This window comes from Lates calcarifer, linkage group LG7_1 (genome assembly GCF_001640805.2).
Source record: "Lates calcarifer isolate ASB-BC8 linkage group LG7_1, TLL_Latcal_v3, whole genome shotgun sequence".
Taxonomy (NCBI): domain Eukaryota; kingdom Metazoa; phylum Chordata; class Actinopteri; family Centropomidae; genus Lates; species Lates calcarifer.
In genome coordinates, this window is record NC_066839.1 from 13,641,585 (window position 1) to 13,657,461 (window position 15,877).

General features: G+C 42.9%; 3 protein-coding genes across 5 annotated transcripts in view; 1 reads left to right on the forward strand and 2 right to left on the reverse strand.

Moving 5' to 3' along the window:
• LOC108896863 (intersectin-2-like) overlaps positions 1-854 on the forward strand; it is a 36,059-nt gene extending 35,205 nt beyond the window's left edge. The window contains 1 exon segment of the mRNA XM_051071922.1: positions 43-854. Coding sequence (XP_050927879.1) covers positions 43-194 — 152 coding nt within the window. The 3' untranslated portion in view covers positions 195-854.
• A 2-nt stretch (positions 855-856) lies between these two features.
• fam228a (family with sequence similarity 228 member A) lies at positions 857-4,449 on the reverse strand. Its single transcript, XM_018696143.2, has 9 exons — positions 4,184-4,449; positions 3,840-3,922; positions 2,665-2,847; positions 2,511-2,588; positions 2,152-2,346; positions 1,981-2,061; positions 1,780-1,867; positions 1,277-1,445; positions 857-1,106 (listed from the first exon to the last, which is right to left on the reverse strand). The coding sequence occupies exons 2-9, from the start codon at positions 3,918-3,920 to the stop codon at positions 962-964; spliced, it is 1,020 nt and encodes a 339-aa protein (XP_018551659.1). The 5' UTR covers positions 3,921-3,922; positions 4,184-4,449; the 3' UTR covers positions 857-961.
• Positions 4,450-6,671: 2,222 nt separating this feature from the next.
• Positions 6,672-15,466, reverse strand: gnpat2 (glyceronephosphate O-acyltransferase 2). Of its 3 annotated transcripts, none has more exons than XM_051071924.1 (16): positions 14,978-15,466; positions 14,076-14,271; positions 13,794-13,970; positions 12,690-12,819; positions 12,449-12,576; positions 12,264-12,339; positions 11,873-12,024; positions 11,436-11,566; positions 10,717-10,958; positions 9,057-9,314; positions 8,862-8,941; positions 8,467-8,607; positions 7,874-7,973; positions 7,674-7,767; positions 7,478-7,539; positions 6,672-7,290 (listed from the first exon to the last, which is right to left on the reverse strand). In XM_051071924.1, exons 3-16 carry the CDS (start codon positions 13,962-13,964, stop codon positions 7,238-7,240), a joined length of 1,818 nt encoding a protein of 605 aa, XP_050927881.1. In that variant the 5' UTR covers positions 13,965-13,970; positions 14,076-14,271; positions 14,978-15,466; the 3' UTR covers positions 6,672-7,237. The 3 variants fall into 3 exon arrangements, with proteins under 3 accessions (XP_050927881.1, XP_018551685.1, XP_050927880.1); XM_018696169.2 differs by having other exon boundaries at positions 14,076-14,276; XM_051071923.1 differs by lacking the exon at positions 14,978-15,466 and adding an exon at positions 14,654-14,929 and having other exon boundaries at positions 14,076-14,276.
• Positions 15,467-15,877: the final 411 nt, after the last annotated feature.

Consider the following 15,877-nt stretch of genomic DNA (forward strand, 5'->3'; position numbering starts at 1 on the left):
ACTTTATCTTAAAAGCACTCATTTAACTAAATGTCTCTCCAGATTTCCTGGGTCGGACTGAAGTTCCCGTGGCAACTATCAAGAAAGAGATGGAGAGCAAAGGTGCCGCAAACCGACGCCTACTGTTACACGAAGTCCCCACTGGAGAAGTCTGGGTCAAACTGGACCTGCAGCTTTATGAGCCGAGCAAATGAGGACGGCACAGAGCCAAACACTCGCTCAGGCACAGATACTTATTTTGTAGTCATGAAGAGAAGACATTCTGCATAAGCAGAAACAGTTTAACAGCCTAAAAGTGCCTGTTTGTGGCAGTGCAAGCGCTGCAATGAAAACTTCTCGATTTTACCGTCACTGCCTTGTTCTGCCCTGAGCCATTCAGACGCCATTTAAGTGACCTCATACAGAGAGGGAAGGAGACCTTGCCAAAAATGTAGAGCGACAAACTGGTGAAATATCCTCAGAGGTGGTAATTTAGTGGAAGAATTCTTGCTACAAACAAATCAGCAAATAATTGCCAATACTTTAACATTCACTACTTAGACAGACATGCCTTTAAAAGTAAGCAGGTAGTTTTTCTCAATGGTTATGAAATGTAACATTTTTGTATCATATGCACAAATTTGTATACAATACTGTTTCACTTTCAAAGGGGGGAATACAGCCCGTCCAACATGTGTTCACACACCCTGTTAGATATTCCCCCTGCCACACATATACTTGTTTTGCTATACATTTCTATTCTGCACACACTACTGTACAATGTAATGTCAAAGGTTACCCTTATGGTGTAACCAAGTATGCCATTAAATCCTGAAAATGACACAAATAAAATGTATGTAGAGTAAACATTCTTTTTTGTTGTGGCTGTTTCACCACTTTCTCAACACATTGTTGGTTTCCTAGGAAAACTCTGAGGTAGTTAGAAGTGAATAGAGGTGAAGATTTGTATCAAACAAAGATTTTATTTGGGTGTAGGCGAGGACTGAAGTTGCTGTAAACTTAACGGTTGTTTGCGACATCCACATGCGGAGAACCAGCAGCCGGTCTGGTGGCACCTTCCATCTGGTGTGGTAGTCGCACGTATGTGGTATGGTATAGTGTCAAGCCTGGGTGAGACACATTTGCACGAGGTTCTCACACACAGCTTACTGCTGCGGCTCCTAAGTGATGTTGCAATGCAGCTGTATCACCATACAGACTTTGTGGATCATGCAGTTTTACAGAAAATATGATTTAAAAATAAAACCTTAATTGTCTTAACGCTGTGTATATCTACCTGCTGGACCTTCCTTCAGTCTCATCCCCCACTGGAGTTTTCCCAGATGCAGAGACTGAATAAGTGGATGAGGCTTGTAGAGGTGTGCTGGCCTGAGGCGTCACAGACTCTCCCAGAGGACGATCTCTCTGAGGTAACTTCTCTACTTGTCTCCTTGTGTATTTACATCCTAAAACAGAACAGAAATTTGTTTATACTTTGAAGAGTGATTAAAAACCATCACACATTTGTCTAAAGCTTCACAACTAATTAGAATTCACACTGATTTAGGTTGAGTGAAGCTGGAGTTAATTACATTTTATTGCCTATGAATACAATTTGAATACACTGAATACATTTGGAACAGGAAGTATGTGTTATTACTTCTTTCAAAAGTAACATAGTCTTACTTTAATTTCCGCAGATTTAAGAGAAAATTCCACTGTGTTTATCTCAGTCCAAACTGAAAGCAAAGCATTTATAGATGTTTTAAATTTCCTTTAAGTTTAAAAAAGGGAAAATACCTGCTTCACAAGAACGGGCTGTTCTCTTTTCCTTCATTCTTTCATGTAACTGAAGGTGCAGTGAGTCCTGTAAGTCAGCCATATTGAGCTAGGAATAAAGCAGTGAATATATAGTCAGTAACAAACACATTTGAAATATTTGAATATCTCCAAAACTGTTTTTTTTATATACTGAGTGAAATATTTAAGTCAAAAAATCACCTTGAAGTAGTGCGGCTTTTTGATGTTGAGAAGAAAAGGATTGTACTCCTTCAGATCATAAGTTTCTAGAAACACAAAACCCTGAAGGTGAAAGACATTACAGTAGTTAGGAGTAAGTTTGATTATACATATCTCTTGCCTGAGCTTTGTTTGTTGGTGCTGTAGCATTACCTTCGTGTTGCAGTGATGGAGATAGTGACTGTACAAGCCCTGGCGCCTCTTGGCCTCTGCAGGGCTACAGCTGGACACATGTTCCTCCACTCTCCTCTGGAGTGGAAACCATACACGCTCAGTCCAGCGCTTGTGCAGCAGCTCCCTCCTCCTCAGCTCTGTTACATCTCGTTGGCTCAGAAACCTCTCCAACCCCTCGATGAAGACACATTGAGGAGTAAGATATGGAAAAAGTATTTTACTGTATAAACTGCAATTTAAACAGACTAGAGGGCAACATAAGTTAGTGAATGTAAGCACATAAAAAAACAACAAAGACTGTGCTCAGTCTTTAGTGAAGCTACAGTCCAGCATCTTACCTTCACAAAACCATTTTCTGTATCCAGCAAAGGTTTGATTATTTCTCTTGCTTGTAGATTTTCAGTCTCCATCTTTGCCTAAATGGTAACACGTGTAGTTGAGAAAAGCCACCTCTTCTTTGTGTGTGTATGTTTTGTGGATGAGCTGCACTACCTGCAGTTGTCTGAGGGAGGTGTGAGAGACCCTGTCCCGTTTGGCACCCGGCTGTGGCCCAGAGGGTGAGGCCTCATCCCTTTTCCCCGCTCTCACACATCTGCTGATGCTCCTCGGCCTCGCAGTCAGCTGAGACAGCCGCTTTCCGGTCTCTGTGACGTCCTTCACATCTGCCGTGCACTCCTGAAAAAGCGGTAGAGTCGCTTCTGTGGTCGCCAGTGATCAATAACTGGGAAAAACATGCTGTAGTGCATTTTTATAAATCGTGTATGGCTAAAATGAAATAACACCACAGGTAATAGCAATAATAAGATTCTAACTACATCTTGTTTCATAACAGTGAGTGCAAACATGGCTGAAAACATAAATTGCAGAGCTACATGTAACTCCTGAAAATCCCAGCTTCGAGTTCACAGACAGACCAGACACAATCATGTAGGTGTACAGAAGGTAACAGAGGGCAGCACAACAGGCAGTGACAGATCATGTCACTACCTGGAAACATGAGCTGCTTCTCACTGTTACCGCAAACACATACTGTATAGTAGGGCATGTATGTGAGAGAGATTTTTTTTTTTACATGACTTAGCAGGTTTGGTGTGAGGGTGGCAGCTGTCTCCCTCGCTGTGTTTTTTGTCATGTTTGTCCAAAATAATGAGACTGTCTTAATTAAATGCGGAGTACGTGGGTTTAGATGCATGGCTGGTTTGGTCATTTGCATTTCACCTGATCCAGCACCACACATTGTACCCCCTGCCAAACTATCCAGGCTGGCAAGGGTACACAGTACTCTCTGACATTAAGAGACTGGTGATAAATTATTAGTTGGCAGGAGTTTGCAGTTTCTCTCTCTCTGTGAAAGGGCACAGTGAGTGATTGTGCATGTTAGACCATTCAGCAAAAAACATACACCCTTATTGTTCTTAAACTGCTAAAAGTTCATGATGAGTTAGGCAGCACCGAGCAGTAAATGTATCTTTTTGAATGTAGAGCTGAGTGGTCTACAGTGTTGTGGTGTATGTGTGTGCATAACAGGCCCACTGTAACTGATTTTAAAGATTGTATTTGGTGAATTAAAGTGCCTACGGTGTATAATGTGAACATGATTTAGTTCTTTTTATTCCCGGTGGCACTTTTGGACTTATTAGCAGGCATATGAAAGTTTTTCTTTCTACCTCTGATTTCAACAGGCTGACAGCAAACGGTGTGTGGAAGGTGATCACACCACAGGCAGTGTTTCTCTTCATGGGGCTCATCCCTGCATCATGAGAAAAAATAGCTTTGAGTCATAAGTGATAACTAGGGTTATTATGTGGTCTATTTGCCCCAATAAATCTTTATGTGGATATATATTAAGTACAGTTTCAGTGCTACAGGCTAAATAGGCTACATATGTATCACTTAAATGCTACAAACTGTTGAAGAGCAATACTGAACTAAACTAAATTAAATTTAACCCCACACACTGCCTTCTGATTTAAGTGCGCTGTGTCGCCATAGCAATGTTATGGTTTCTTACCTTTGTTGACTTGAGGGCGTTTAGGTCGAAAGTTCACGGGATAAACGGCAAAAATTAGCCAAAACTCGCTAGGTTTTGGGGTCAGAAGCTCGTCACTTGGGATGGTGAAACATTTTAAAAGTGTGGCGACTGCTAGTTCTTCCCCCTAGACCAGCCGCGGTGGTCAGCAGAGGCGAGAGAGGGAGAGGAGGAGGAAAAGGGAGAGGCCTCCTCCAGGTGTCCTACCGTCTGGAGGTTTTCCGTTGCCATGACACCGGCACACAAGCGAGCAATGACGAGCACGCGCTGCAAAGACGTTCTTCAGGACGCACGGGACGTTTCACCGCGAGGCAAGGACCTCAACTTAATATACAGTTGATTAATATGAATAAAATCTGGTATAGAACGAAGCTGTTGGGACAGGGGCGACAGCTAATGACATATTTGGCCAATAACATAAACTGTTAAACGTAATTTAAATCATGTCCATTTTAGGCGAGTTGATTGCTCACACGTGTATCTATAAAAGAGATGATTGGACAAGGTGATTGGCTATATTTCCAGACCGGGAAATATCGCCTCACAATGAGACAGTCAGTTGTTAAAAGGACGTGTTAGTTTATTTGAAGGAGCAGGAGATCACAGGAGACCCTGACTGACATCCAACTCATATTGACATTTTATTTATTTATTTATTTATTTTAAAAAGAAGAAATAAGTAAACATTTCTATATAGATGGGCATTTGGTATTTTAAATGGGCCCATAAAGCTGCTGCTCTAAGGTGCAGTGGGTTAAAGAGTCTGCTGGTCTTAATGCGCCTGTTGACACCTGATGTGCACCTTTCCGCAGAGAGAGAGAGAGAGAGAGAGAGAGAGAGAGAGAGAGAGAGAGAGAGAGAGAGAGGCTCCAGAACACCTGCGGAGAATGCGACTGCTTAATGATTGTATTAGCTACGTAAAGGCTGGGCAGGGCTTGGGCCAGACCATCATAACTTTGGAATTTTCACCTGCTTTCTTTCTTTTCGTTGGCGGGTCCGGGACAGCAGGGGGAGACCACATGGATTGGTGGACTTCGTTGGCAGCGAGTATTGCCCTGCTCTGGATTTTCTGCTTTATAGACGGTAAGAGAAAATGGCAAAGTGGAGATTTGAAAGCTTTTCAGGAACTGACTTAGGCGGAAACAGCTTTCATATACTCACTGTTTATCTCCTTGTAAAGTATGTAGAGTAGACTGTGTCCTGTATATTTCTGGATTAAAACAAAAATTATCAATCAATAAAGAATCAATTATCAGTTGGCCAAAACCTATTAACCGATGCATTGTGCACTGGTACGTCTTAGATGACGATATCATGACTTTATTTGTAATTTACGCACGTTTCTCATATTGAGCTCGACTATAAAACTTTTTGGAGTTATCTTGTGTGTATTAAATCTGTATTAAACGTAAGAAGGCCAAGTATGGTTCACAAGATTCTTGGTTTTCTTCAATTCAGACATTTTTAAAGACTTTATTTTTATTATGTTTAATGGTTTCATGACATAATCTGAACATAAAATGTAATTTTAGTCTTTAGTTTTAGTTTTTAGGCTAACGCATTTGTGATATTGGTCATTTTATCAGAGGATGAGTCCTGCGTAATGATGCGCCACTCTCCGTGCGTGCTCAGGTGATAGCCGCCGCCCACATGGCTGGCGAACAGACTTTAATCCAGTGGCAGACGCTGTTTGTAATGGTTGCTGACATTAGCCACAGTGTTAAATTAGACTCCAGCTGACCCTGTTACCCTCTTATCTCCAGGCAACGCCGTGCTTGAGCTGCGGCTGCTCTTCCACGCTCTGACCAAAGCCGCTTGTCACCTGTACCTGGCCCTTCTCCCGCTGCGCCGGGCCGCCACCCACTTCGCCGACTGCGCGAGATACCTGGTCAGCCATGCCCAGCAAACCCCGTCCCCCCACGGCTACCTCCACCAGCAGCCCCCGCTGGCCAGGAAAGGCACGCTGCACTTCCTGGAGGGTATGTGCGTGGTGCTCGAGACGGTGCCCAACCTGATGGGCGCGGTGCTCAGCGTGGGCGCCGCCTTCTGTCACATGCTGCAGGGAGGCTTCTACGTCCTGGCGGCGACGCTGCGCACCATCCAGATCAACCTGTTCTCCCAAATGAACGGTGAGAGGGAGAGATGGGACAAAGAGCGACACAGAGCCAAAGAGAGCGAGAAAAAGCTAAATTCTAAAGTGTTGGAATACATCTCGGTGTTTTGCCAAGACCCTGTCAGCGCTTTACGCATCAAGGTCGATGTGCCACCAGTGTATAGATAATCAATTCACTTCATTAATTGGCACATGAGAGGCCTTCTTCTAAACTGCTGAGGGGCTACAGGTGCAGGCAGAGTGTTGATTGGCTCGCAGAGATGGACAGGAGGTTGAACTTTGACCTCTGTTGCTGAGGGAATAACACCAAGAAGAATCAGAGAAGAAATGTGAAAAAGATAAAGAATCTATGGTGCATTTTGTTACATTTGTTTTACATTTATTGAGATGTAAAGAAGTTCAAATAAATGTCTCAAACAAATGAAATCTCACATTTGATGGGTTACAGAATCACATGTACATACAGTCAAGTGTCATCACTCAGTGTTTACCATCTAATTGCACTCACTATGTCATCAGCCATGTCAATCAAAAATAAATCTAGGAGAGAATGTTAAAAATATATTAACACAACATATTTGAATGAAGCTTCCACAGGTAAAACTGTCTTTCTTCAACAACTAATTCTGATTATAGCCATCAAACAAAACCGTGTCAGGTCTTTGTGGCTTTATGATCTTAGCCCTGTTAGATCTGTAAGGGATGTTAAAGGACAGAGAGAGGGGGGAGGTAGTGGACGTTCAAGAGTGGAATACAGCCAGGTCAAGTCTGGCACCCAGGATAATGTTTTCTGTGCAGCACTTCCACTAATGGCTGTATAAAGGCACAGCAGGAAGGAGATGAGGAAGAAGAGGGAAAGGGGGTCAAGTAGGGGTAAACAGAACTGTGGGCTGATACCGAAGATGGATCCGTTCCAATGGAGACTAAAGTCTTGCGTCAGGTGTAGTCTGGAGCATCTGGGGTGGGATTTTCCCAGCTACAGTGAGAGAGAGAGAGAGAGAGAGAGAGACGGGGAAAAGAAAAATCCCTCAGGCTGCTGTTTGTTGGTGTGATTAAACCAAAGAGTATTTTGAAGGCAGCAAGGTCAGCGAGACCAATCTGCAAATGTGTTAACAAACACAAAAAAAAACTGTTCCTGTCTTCTTCAAAGCATCAGAACTTACAAAGTATGTCTCCAGTTCTTCTAACAGCTGCTTTGTTCACTTTGTATTCGTTCTGCTCAGAGCTGCGTTGAGAGAACAAGATACAGAAACCCAACATGCATAAGCCTGGCATCAGAAATGCAGACAGCTTCTCAACCACCAAAGAAAATGAGCTTATAACCAAACAGATTTGCGAGGGACTAATCTCATTACTCACGCCCTCAACTTTGTCACAGCCTCCAGTCTCCGCAGAGCCGACAACACGTTTTTTTGTGTGTCGGATGAAAGGGCTTCGTAGGTGTGAAGCTCACCTGCAAAAGATACAGGAGAAAAATCACAGCAAAGTGATTTGTTGAGTTTGAGCAGCTGGAGATGGTTCTAAAGGTCAGAGGTCACCTCTCACACTTTCAGTTTTACCTGAGAGGATGAGCTTTGTGGCCAGGTTTCTCACAGCAGGTAGGAACTGTTTCTCTGTGAACACATTAACTCCTTCTTCGGAGAGATACCTGAACATCACCTGGACATAAAAACACACCTGATCAAGCAGAGGAACATAAACTTCCTTCTTTTCTATTTGTAGTTAGAGCTGAAAAATTCTTATTTAGATTTTCAATTTCAGTTATCGCAGGTCAGATAATAAGAGACCAGTACCTATAAACTAAACTAACTGACTAACAAATGAAATAGTTATTTCTAAGTAACTTCCTTGAGAATGATTGGGGAGGTGATTACTGATTTATTTTCCACCATGAAGGTCCAAATTCTGTTTTATAGCCTGAATCATTTATTCATATATATTTATTCATTAATTTTTGTTGACCTCAAAGTAGACACATTAAAACATATTATCTAAAAATACTGGGATCAGCTGAAACAAGACCCCTTACCCCCGGGGAAATTCTTCATTCAAATGACCTACCAAATTAAAAGCTTACAAAGAGAAATCTGGGCTCGGTAATGCTTAAATGTAAATGATGATGGTGATTGGAGGAGGGTAAAAGTCAAAGGACCTGATAGGAATCTATGAAGGGTTGTAGTAGCGCCTGCAGGAAGGATAAGGCCTCCAGCCCCATGTCTGAAAGTGTGACTTCCTGCTGACTGATGTGGACTGCTCCACATTTCTTCAGGAGGAGGCATGCCTCCTCAAAGTCCTGATAGACAGGCAGACATCAACACAATATCAGTGACAGTATGTTCAGATTGCAAATGTGCTCAAGAAGCCATCGTCCATAGCAAAACATTTACAGGTTAACTAGATAACCTGGGTTTCTCCTGCCTGACCAGGCCCAGGATTTCAGAGTTAAAGCTGTGAACTAAGATTTCATACAGAGGACAATAATCCTCTTCATGATCTTTGTCCTGAGATGCCCAGAGGAAGCTGAGCCTTGACAGATGAAGGCATTACCTGAGACAACTTGTCAGGGATGAAGATGAACTCATAGGAGAAGAGGTCCTGTAGGAAGCAGAAGAAGGTGAAGAGCTCGTCTGTGAACAGAACAGTGGATCACAATGAAGCAAGAAGAAAACATACGTTCTTCCTTAAGGGGCACAGAGAATTTCACAGTGTGTTAGCTGAATATATATTGTGTCAGTCCCTCACTCCTCTGTGTGCTCTTTGTGATGTGTATGGCCGTCGCGAGCAGGGCCGGACGCACAAATACGTGCAGCAACTGATTCCTGTAGGAGGCCAGCATCAGCACCGCCGCCGCTGTCCTCGTCACACCCTCCTCTAGGCTGATTGGACGCTTCCTCGCCAGCTCTTCCTCCTGAACCAGGTAGACACGCCCCGCTTTACGGTGAACTATGGAGCAATGAAGGGCCACGGCGGACGACATCACGTCTGAGTCAGGGGCTTGTCCTGCAGAAAACGATCTCCATGTTATTTATTTTTTTAAACATAAAATTTGAAGTTTCAAAGGGTTGGACAGCCTTAGAATAGTTTGTATGTACATGTGTGTGTTTATGTACCTGCATGTGTGAAACTGTACACATGCCCAAGACCTGTAAAGCAAGACAGTTCAGTGGGGTCCTCTTGGGATAAGTTACTTAAAGTGCATTAATCCACTGAACATCTCCTAAGTGAATCTGAATGCTTGTGCCAACTCACATTCATCTAATCTGTCTGATCTACCACAGACCAGGCTGAAAGAGCCTTAAGCATTAACAGAGGGGAGAACACTCAGTTACTTTTCCTTGCATTGACTTCATCTGGCTCACTTGAGATGCACTATGTAAATGCCACCTACTGGTCACTCAAGGGGATGTGAAAGTAAGGCCCAGTGTAAGGAGAGCTTAATGCTTATACCAGTCAGGTGCAGGCCCAGTCAAGTTTAATGCAGCTGCGTTGAAATTGACCACTGAAATATACACAATATAAAGCATATTTAACACTGAACAGGTGTGGCAGTGCTGTCCAAGACTTGTGTATTAAATATGGATAGGAGGCGGGAGTCATGATCTGCTTTCTACATCCTCCCAGCCCTTGTTCATTTCTCCCATGCCATGTTCTTGCCTTCTTTTCCCCTGTCCTGCCATTCTCCATCTATCCACCAGATGTCAACAGACTTTTTTCCTGTCTACAATTCTTCCTGCTCACCTGTTCCACATATGCAATCACCTGGGCGTCCTTCCTCACTCACACACCTGATCCCAGTTCCCTCATCACCCACGCCAGTATTTAAACCTGCCTTTGTCACCAGGACCTTATCAGTTTGTCTGTGTATGTTCCTGGGTGTTTTCCCAGTGTATCTGCTACCTGCATTTGTGTACCTGTAGCCTGAACCTGCCAACCTGTCAACTCACCAGCCTGCTCGCATACCCATCTGCCTGTAAGCCTTATTTCTATTATTAAAGATACTTCACTGCATCATCCAGTCTTTGAGCCTGTTTTTGTGTTCCCCTGCGCCTGTGCTGCTACCAGCAAAGCGTGGCAAAGGGAACTTTTTCCCACCATGTCTGGGGAGTGCAATAAAGTTAAAAGGTTCTGGAGGGAGATGGAACAAGCCCCAGAAAAGAAAGTGTAGAATTAACACTGAACCCCATGCTTTTTATATCAGGATGGACCCTGATAAACACAGTAGGGGGATACTGTGCTTTAGATGTGGTTTTTTTCTACTCCTACAGTGAATTACACCCCTCCCTTCACTTTTATTTTGGACATAGATGTGAATATGTTAATGTTTAATTAATTAGTTAATGTTATTTCAAAAAATAATAATGATATTGCTGGAAAAACATTGCTATTTCATCTTCTCACCCACCAGACCAGTTCAAACGAGCCCCATAGTCCAGTGCCAGCTTCCTGAGCCAGAGGGTTTTTTCTGTGAGCTGCTGCCACAGCAGACCCTCTTCTGTTAAGACTGTGATAGGAGCCTGGAGCAACAGGCAGGCCATCAGAGACCACGGGCTGATCAGAGAGCCCTCTTCTTGGATTCGTACCATCAGATGAGCCAGCCAACTCACACAGGCCTGGGCCTCTGCAGTGGGCTTCTGAGGAAGATCTCTGTGAATAGAAACAAAGGGAGAGAAGAGGAAGGAGTGAGCAGGAAGAAGGGGGGAAACACAGCCCAAACAGTATATGTTGCAGTGGACAGGAAAATGGATGCCTGCTACTGAGGACACTCCTTTGGTAAGTCTGGAAAGTTGGAGGGTTTCTAACTATTTTGATTATTTTACGGTCTACAATTTTCACACTTGTTTAAATCAAATCATAATAAAAGCAATTTAGTACTGGCACAGCTGAGGGAGATAAAGTAACATTTTCAGAAACTATAATTTAACACATAAATTTGTGGGTTAAAAACTACTTTGTGACTTTTTAAATAAAATACAGAAAATAATAGAGGTTGGTTGGTAGCTAATAATGAAATTTGAACTCATGACCTCAGCATTTCTAAAATCCTGGCTTATACCCTGAATGATTAGTGTGGCACACATGCTGAAAAACAGATCTGTACAGATCTGTAAAGAACTTTTCGACCTGGGTATGAGGTTGTACTGGCAGCGGTTTATCTTGCCGTGACACAGCTGTCTGACTGACAGGGGGCGGCCAAAGTTCACATGCATGGTGCCGTAATCTTCCTGAAGCACTTTGCTGGCCTTCAACAGACCCTGCAGAGAAAGACCGAGGCTGGGAGTGAATCACGAGTAAGAAATAATCAGCTTTATTTCTAAATGACCCCTCTGACTAGCAGTAATGAGGTTAAAATCCTACTGTTTGCAGATACACTAAATAAACAAAAGACATTTTTTCCAGTAATTTTGCATTTTTGAGAAACAAAATTGCACGTTAGTAAAGATTCAGAACAGCTGACTAACGGGGTAGTCGGGTTCATTTAAACCAAATGAACCTTTACTTCAACAATGAATGCTGGATTATGAATTATTTCTGGAGGGAACAATGTGACCGGGACGTACCATGGTGCTCTCTTTGGGCTTGGGGACGCCAAGTAACTCATGGGCAAGCAGCGACTCCTCCAGCACGCGGTCGTAGCTGATACTGATGGGCACTAATGTGATGTCAAACACTTCGCCCTTAAAGTAGGGCTCCAGCACCATGTGCATCATACCTGCAGACACATACAGATACTGTAGAGTGGGGAGACACTGACTCATAAAAATATACACCTATTAATAGATACAGTCCAATTCAAAATGAAAGAATGCCCTGAAAATACTGTACCCTAGCTTGTATTTTACAACTTGATGTTTTATTAATCAGTCCCATGAGTTTGATAAACTGAGACTGTTGAACAGAAATTAAAGCAACAAAGGCCTGACACACAACAACCAACATGTGGACACTCACCTAACTTAGGTGTTAGGGACTTTAGTGTGCGACTCCTCAGCCCCTCCACATAAAACTCCATAGGAGCATATCCTTTCTACAGGACAAACAAACATTAGCTGATGGCCAATCAAGCTTTGAGAAATACTGAGGCCATTTCTAAAAGAGGAAGGACAGTTGGGGCAGATTATCATACAGTATCTTACCCTGACAATGGCTTTGACGTATTCTGACAGCACTGCCCAGTACAGTTTGTCTGAGCCGATGGCACGTCGGATGAAGAAAGCTCCGGAGCGACGCAGTATCTCTCCCACCATCTTCATCCCTGCAAGAGCTTTACAGAGGAGAGAGGGAGAAGTAAATAGATGGAGAGGGAGAAGTGAGCGCCTGCAAACAAAGAAATAGGTCACAGAAATGTTTACATCAACTATTCAAATAGATACTTGCGAATTCCTGCAGCAATAACAGGTACAGGGATGTCATAGGTGAACAGGATGTAGGAGATTATTAAGAAGTCCACATAACTCCTGTGATTGGGCATTAGAATCACAGGAGTCTCCTGAATGGCTTGTTGGAGCTGCAAAGACAGAAGAAATTAAAGTTAATCAAAGTTTCAAGGATATGAAAGAGAACTGAAGCATTGTGTCAGATGCAGTCTGTTGGGATGGTTGTCCAATATCTTAAGTATCCTTAATTTCAGTCCTCATAATATTGGAGCAAACTACTCAAAATGGCTCCTCCTTTAAGACAACTGTCCACTTCTTATTAGTGTTACTATTTCAGTCATTTAAACACACGTTTAACGTTTTATTTAAGTTAGCTTCTCAGTACTAGTAGTAGTAGCAGCTGATACATAAAGGAATTGTTTGACATTTTGAGAAAAGATTGATACCACTTTCATATCTGTCCCTTAAATAAGGCTAGAGCCAGTAGCAGGTTAGCTTAGCTTAGCACAACGCAAAAAAACTGGAAAATAGGGGCTAGTCTGGCTCTGTCTGTTGTTCTTACACTTTCTTACAGTTAAACAAAGAGAGATGACATGTTAATCTGTGAAGTTCTCATTTACTGGTGTTGGAGTTTGGTACCTTCACACAGGACCAAGCTAGCCATTTCCTCCGGTTTACAGTCTTTCTTGTAATAAGCTAAGCTAACGCAAACCGGCTATAGCTTTATATTTATCAATCCTTGCGACTAACTCTCGCCAAGGACACAGTGTTTTTTCCCAGAATTTCTTTAATAGCCCTAAAGACAAGTTGGTAATCATTATTTCAAATGGTTTTATATATAAAAAACATATTCTAAGTTGCAGAAAAGGGAAATCAGTGTTTAAAAATGGTTGGTCAGAGGGCCACATTTGAAACATTCGTAAGGGGTAGGGTTAAATTATTAGAGAATAGCATTTATACCTTGTTTTGTTTTGAGCTTCAAAACTTCCTGTTATTTTACTATTATTTTTCTGATCAATGAAACAAATGTCAGAGGCAGATTTATCTCAAAACTGCAACTATACAGCAAGTGTGAACATATACATGTTTATTAATCGGTCCTGACCATGTTGAGGCCCTCCATGTTGACAAAGATGCTGGTGAACAGTCTCTTGAACACCTTGGTGAGCGTGTAGCCCATCAGCCTGATAAAACCCAGCTGCAGGTTTTGAGACATTTCTTCCAAAATCCCACAAGCCTCCTTCCTCACCTCCTCCACCGATGACCCTGTCTCCATGGCGATCTGTGGAGGGATGCAGAAAGAAGACTGACTCCATGTTGATTAAGCTGCACCGTGAAACCTCTTTTTTTTTTTTTTTTTAAACATTTACACATCACACAATCCCACCTCTTTGGTCACATAGCGTAGATACTGCGCCTCCAGCACAGCCTTGTTGAGTTCAGCTGCAGAACAGGGTGCGGCTCCTTGGTAGGGGTGCGGGTTAAAGGTCCTGAGGGCATGGCCAAGATCACTGCTGTGCCTCCTCTCCTCCAATATATCCACAAACTGCCTCTCATCTACCAGACCTGCCCTGCCTGAATCCCTGTACTGGAGGAAAGAGCCGTGCTTATGTTAAAGTTGAGGTTGATGTTTGACATTGGATGGAATTGAACCATGGCTGATTTACAGACACGTGACTCGTGTGTGAAGATTGAAAGAAAGAGAAAGTGAAAATACAACTTGTTTTGGGAAGTTACTATCTGCTGTGGGTACAAATAACAACCCAGCAGCACAGCAACACATACTGCTGCCTGCATCAACATTACACATGAAGGCTACACAGGTTGTAGAATAGTTGAGAGACAGTGAGAATGATGACTGTAAAGAAAGATGCATGTGCAGCATCAAATTATCATCACAAACACTGCATTTTAATACAAGTCACAACATATTAAAACACGAAGGAACAAAAACAACACACTCACTTATCTGTAGTCCTTCTGTTTTGAACTATGACCGGCTAATGCTGGTTGGTTGCTATAAGGCAACCTCTACTTAGTTACAGCAGCTAATGCGCCTCAGCTCTATCGGACAGATCTGCGTTTACTGTTTACAGCTAAATACGACTACAGATTGAGACCGACAACAGAAAGCACACCCGATGTGTCCTGCTCAGTCTGTCTCCCTCTCTAGTCACTGTTAACTTTTAAAGCCTATAAGCTCGAAGTTTAGAAGAAAGCTCCGACTGAAGGGATTCAACTAGTGTTCTGTATGAAAACACATTTCCGAAGAAGCTAACGGTCTCTCACCGTGTTCGTCATTCTTTACAGGAACAAACACAGGGTGCAGGTGGCTGTCCTCAGTGACTTTCAGTTTGCCGTACTCCAAAGATTCCTTCGATAGCACCCAGCATACTGTGCAGCGCAGCACCCTGGGGCCCAAACCAATGGTGTCGCCGGGTTTTGGAAACTCCTCCCGCTTATTGTAACGCGCAGCCCCTTTGCTCTCTAATAACCCCCAGCACTGTTGAGCTTGAGGGTTTATGTAGCAAAGTGGAACTGGGGAACAGCTGAGGTTTGCTGCTTGCAGAAAAGTGCATGAATATACTGAATACTGACACGAACGTGCTGTATGTGACCAGCCACTGTATGTATAGAAAAGTACTGTATATAATTACTGATTCAGTATTTAGTCCCAACACTCCTCAGCTGTGCACCATTGCATTCACTGCAGCCACAACATTAAAACTGGTTCTCATGCTGTGGCTGATCAGTGTATCTGATCAATAAAGCTGATTCTGATTATCCAGGGATGTTTTTCCAAGGATGTGTGAGAAATGTTCATGAAATTCCAACAGCAATCAAGTTAATTACAGTGCATCTACGTGCAATTAACCAAATGAATTGCAAATGATTTCATGAATTGCTCATGAATTGAGCAAAGATTCATGAGCATGAATTTTTGAGCATGAAATGGAGGCTGGAGGCTGGAAAGATGAGGCCTGCTCAGGTAAACCTGCACCCTGTCAGCCTGCGTTGCTCCACCTGCTCCATCTGCACCCACAGGCCTCAACAGAACTCTCCATCAGCCAACAGAAGTGGCTGTGAGTTACATTTACACTGATGAGAGACAAGTAAAGAGATGCAAGATAGTTGATCTTACTGGATTTCAGTGAAAACCCCAGAGCAACTCAACATCATCGTTCAGAA

Excerpts from the sequence above, each read along its gene's own strand:
- fam228a (XM_018696143.2), bottom strand. The coding sequence starts at position 3,920 with ATGAGCCCCATGAAGAGAAACACTGCCTGTGGTGTGATCACCTTCCAC. Across the intron at positions 2,848-3,839 it reads TCAGCCTGTTGAAATCAGAG|GAGTGCACGGCAGATGTGAA; the intron begins GTAGAAAGAAAA and ends CCGCTTTTTCAG. Across the intron at positions 1,107-1,276 it reads ACTGAAGGAAGGTCCAGCAG|GCTTGACACTATACCATACC; the intron begins GTAGATATACAC and ends TGTCTCACCCAG.
- gnpat2 (XM_018696169.2), bottom strand. Across the intron at positions 12,820-13,793 it reads ACATGGAGGGCCTCAACATG|CTCCAACAAGCCATTCAGGA; the intron begins GTCAGGACCGAT and ends CTGTCTTTGCAG. Across the intron at positions 11,567-11,872 it reads AGCCCAAAGAGAGCACCATG|GGTCTGTTGAAGGCCAGCAA; the intron begins GTACGTCCCGGT and ends CTTTCTCTGCAG.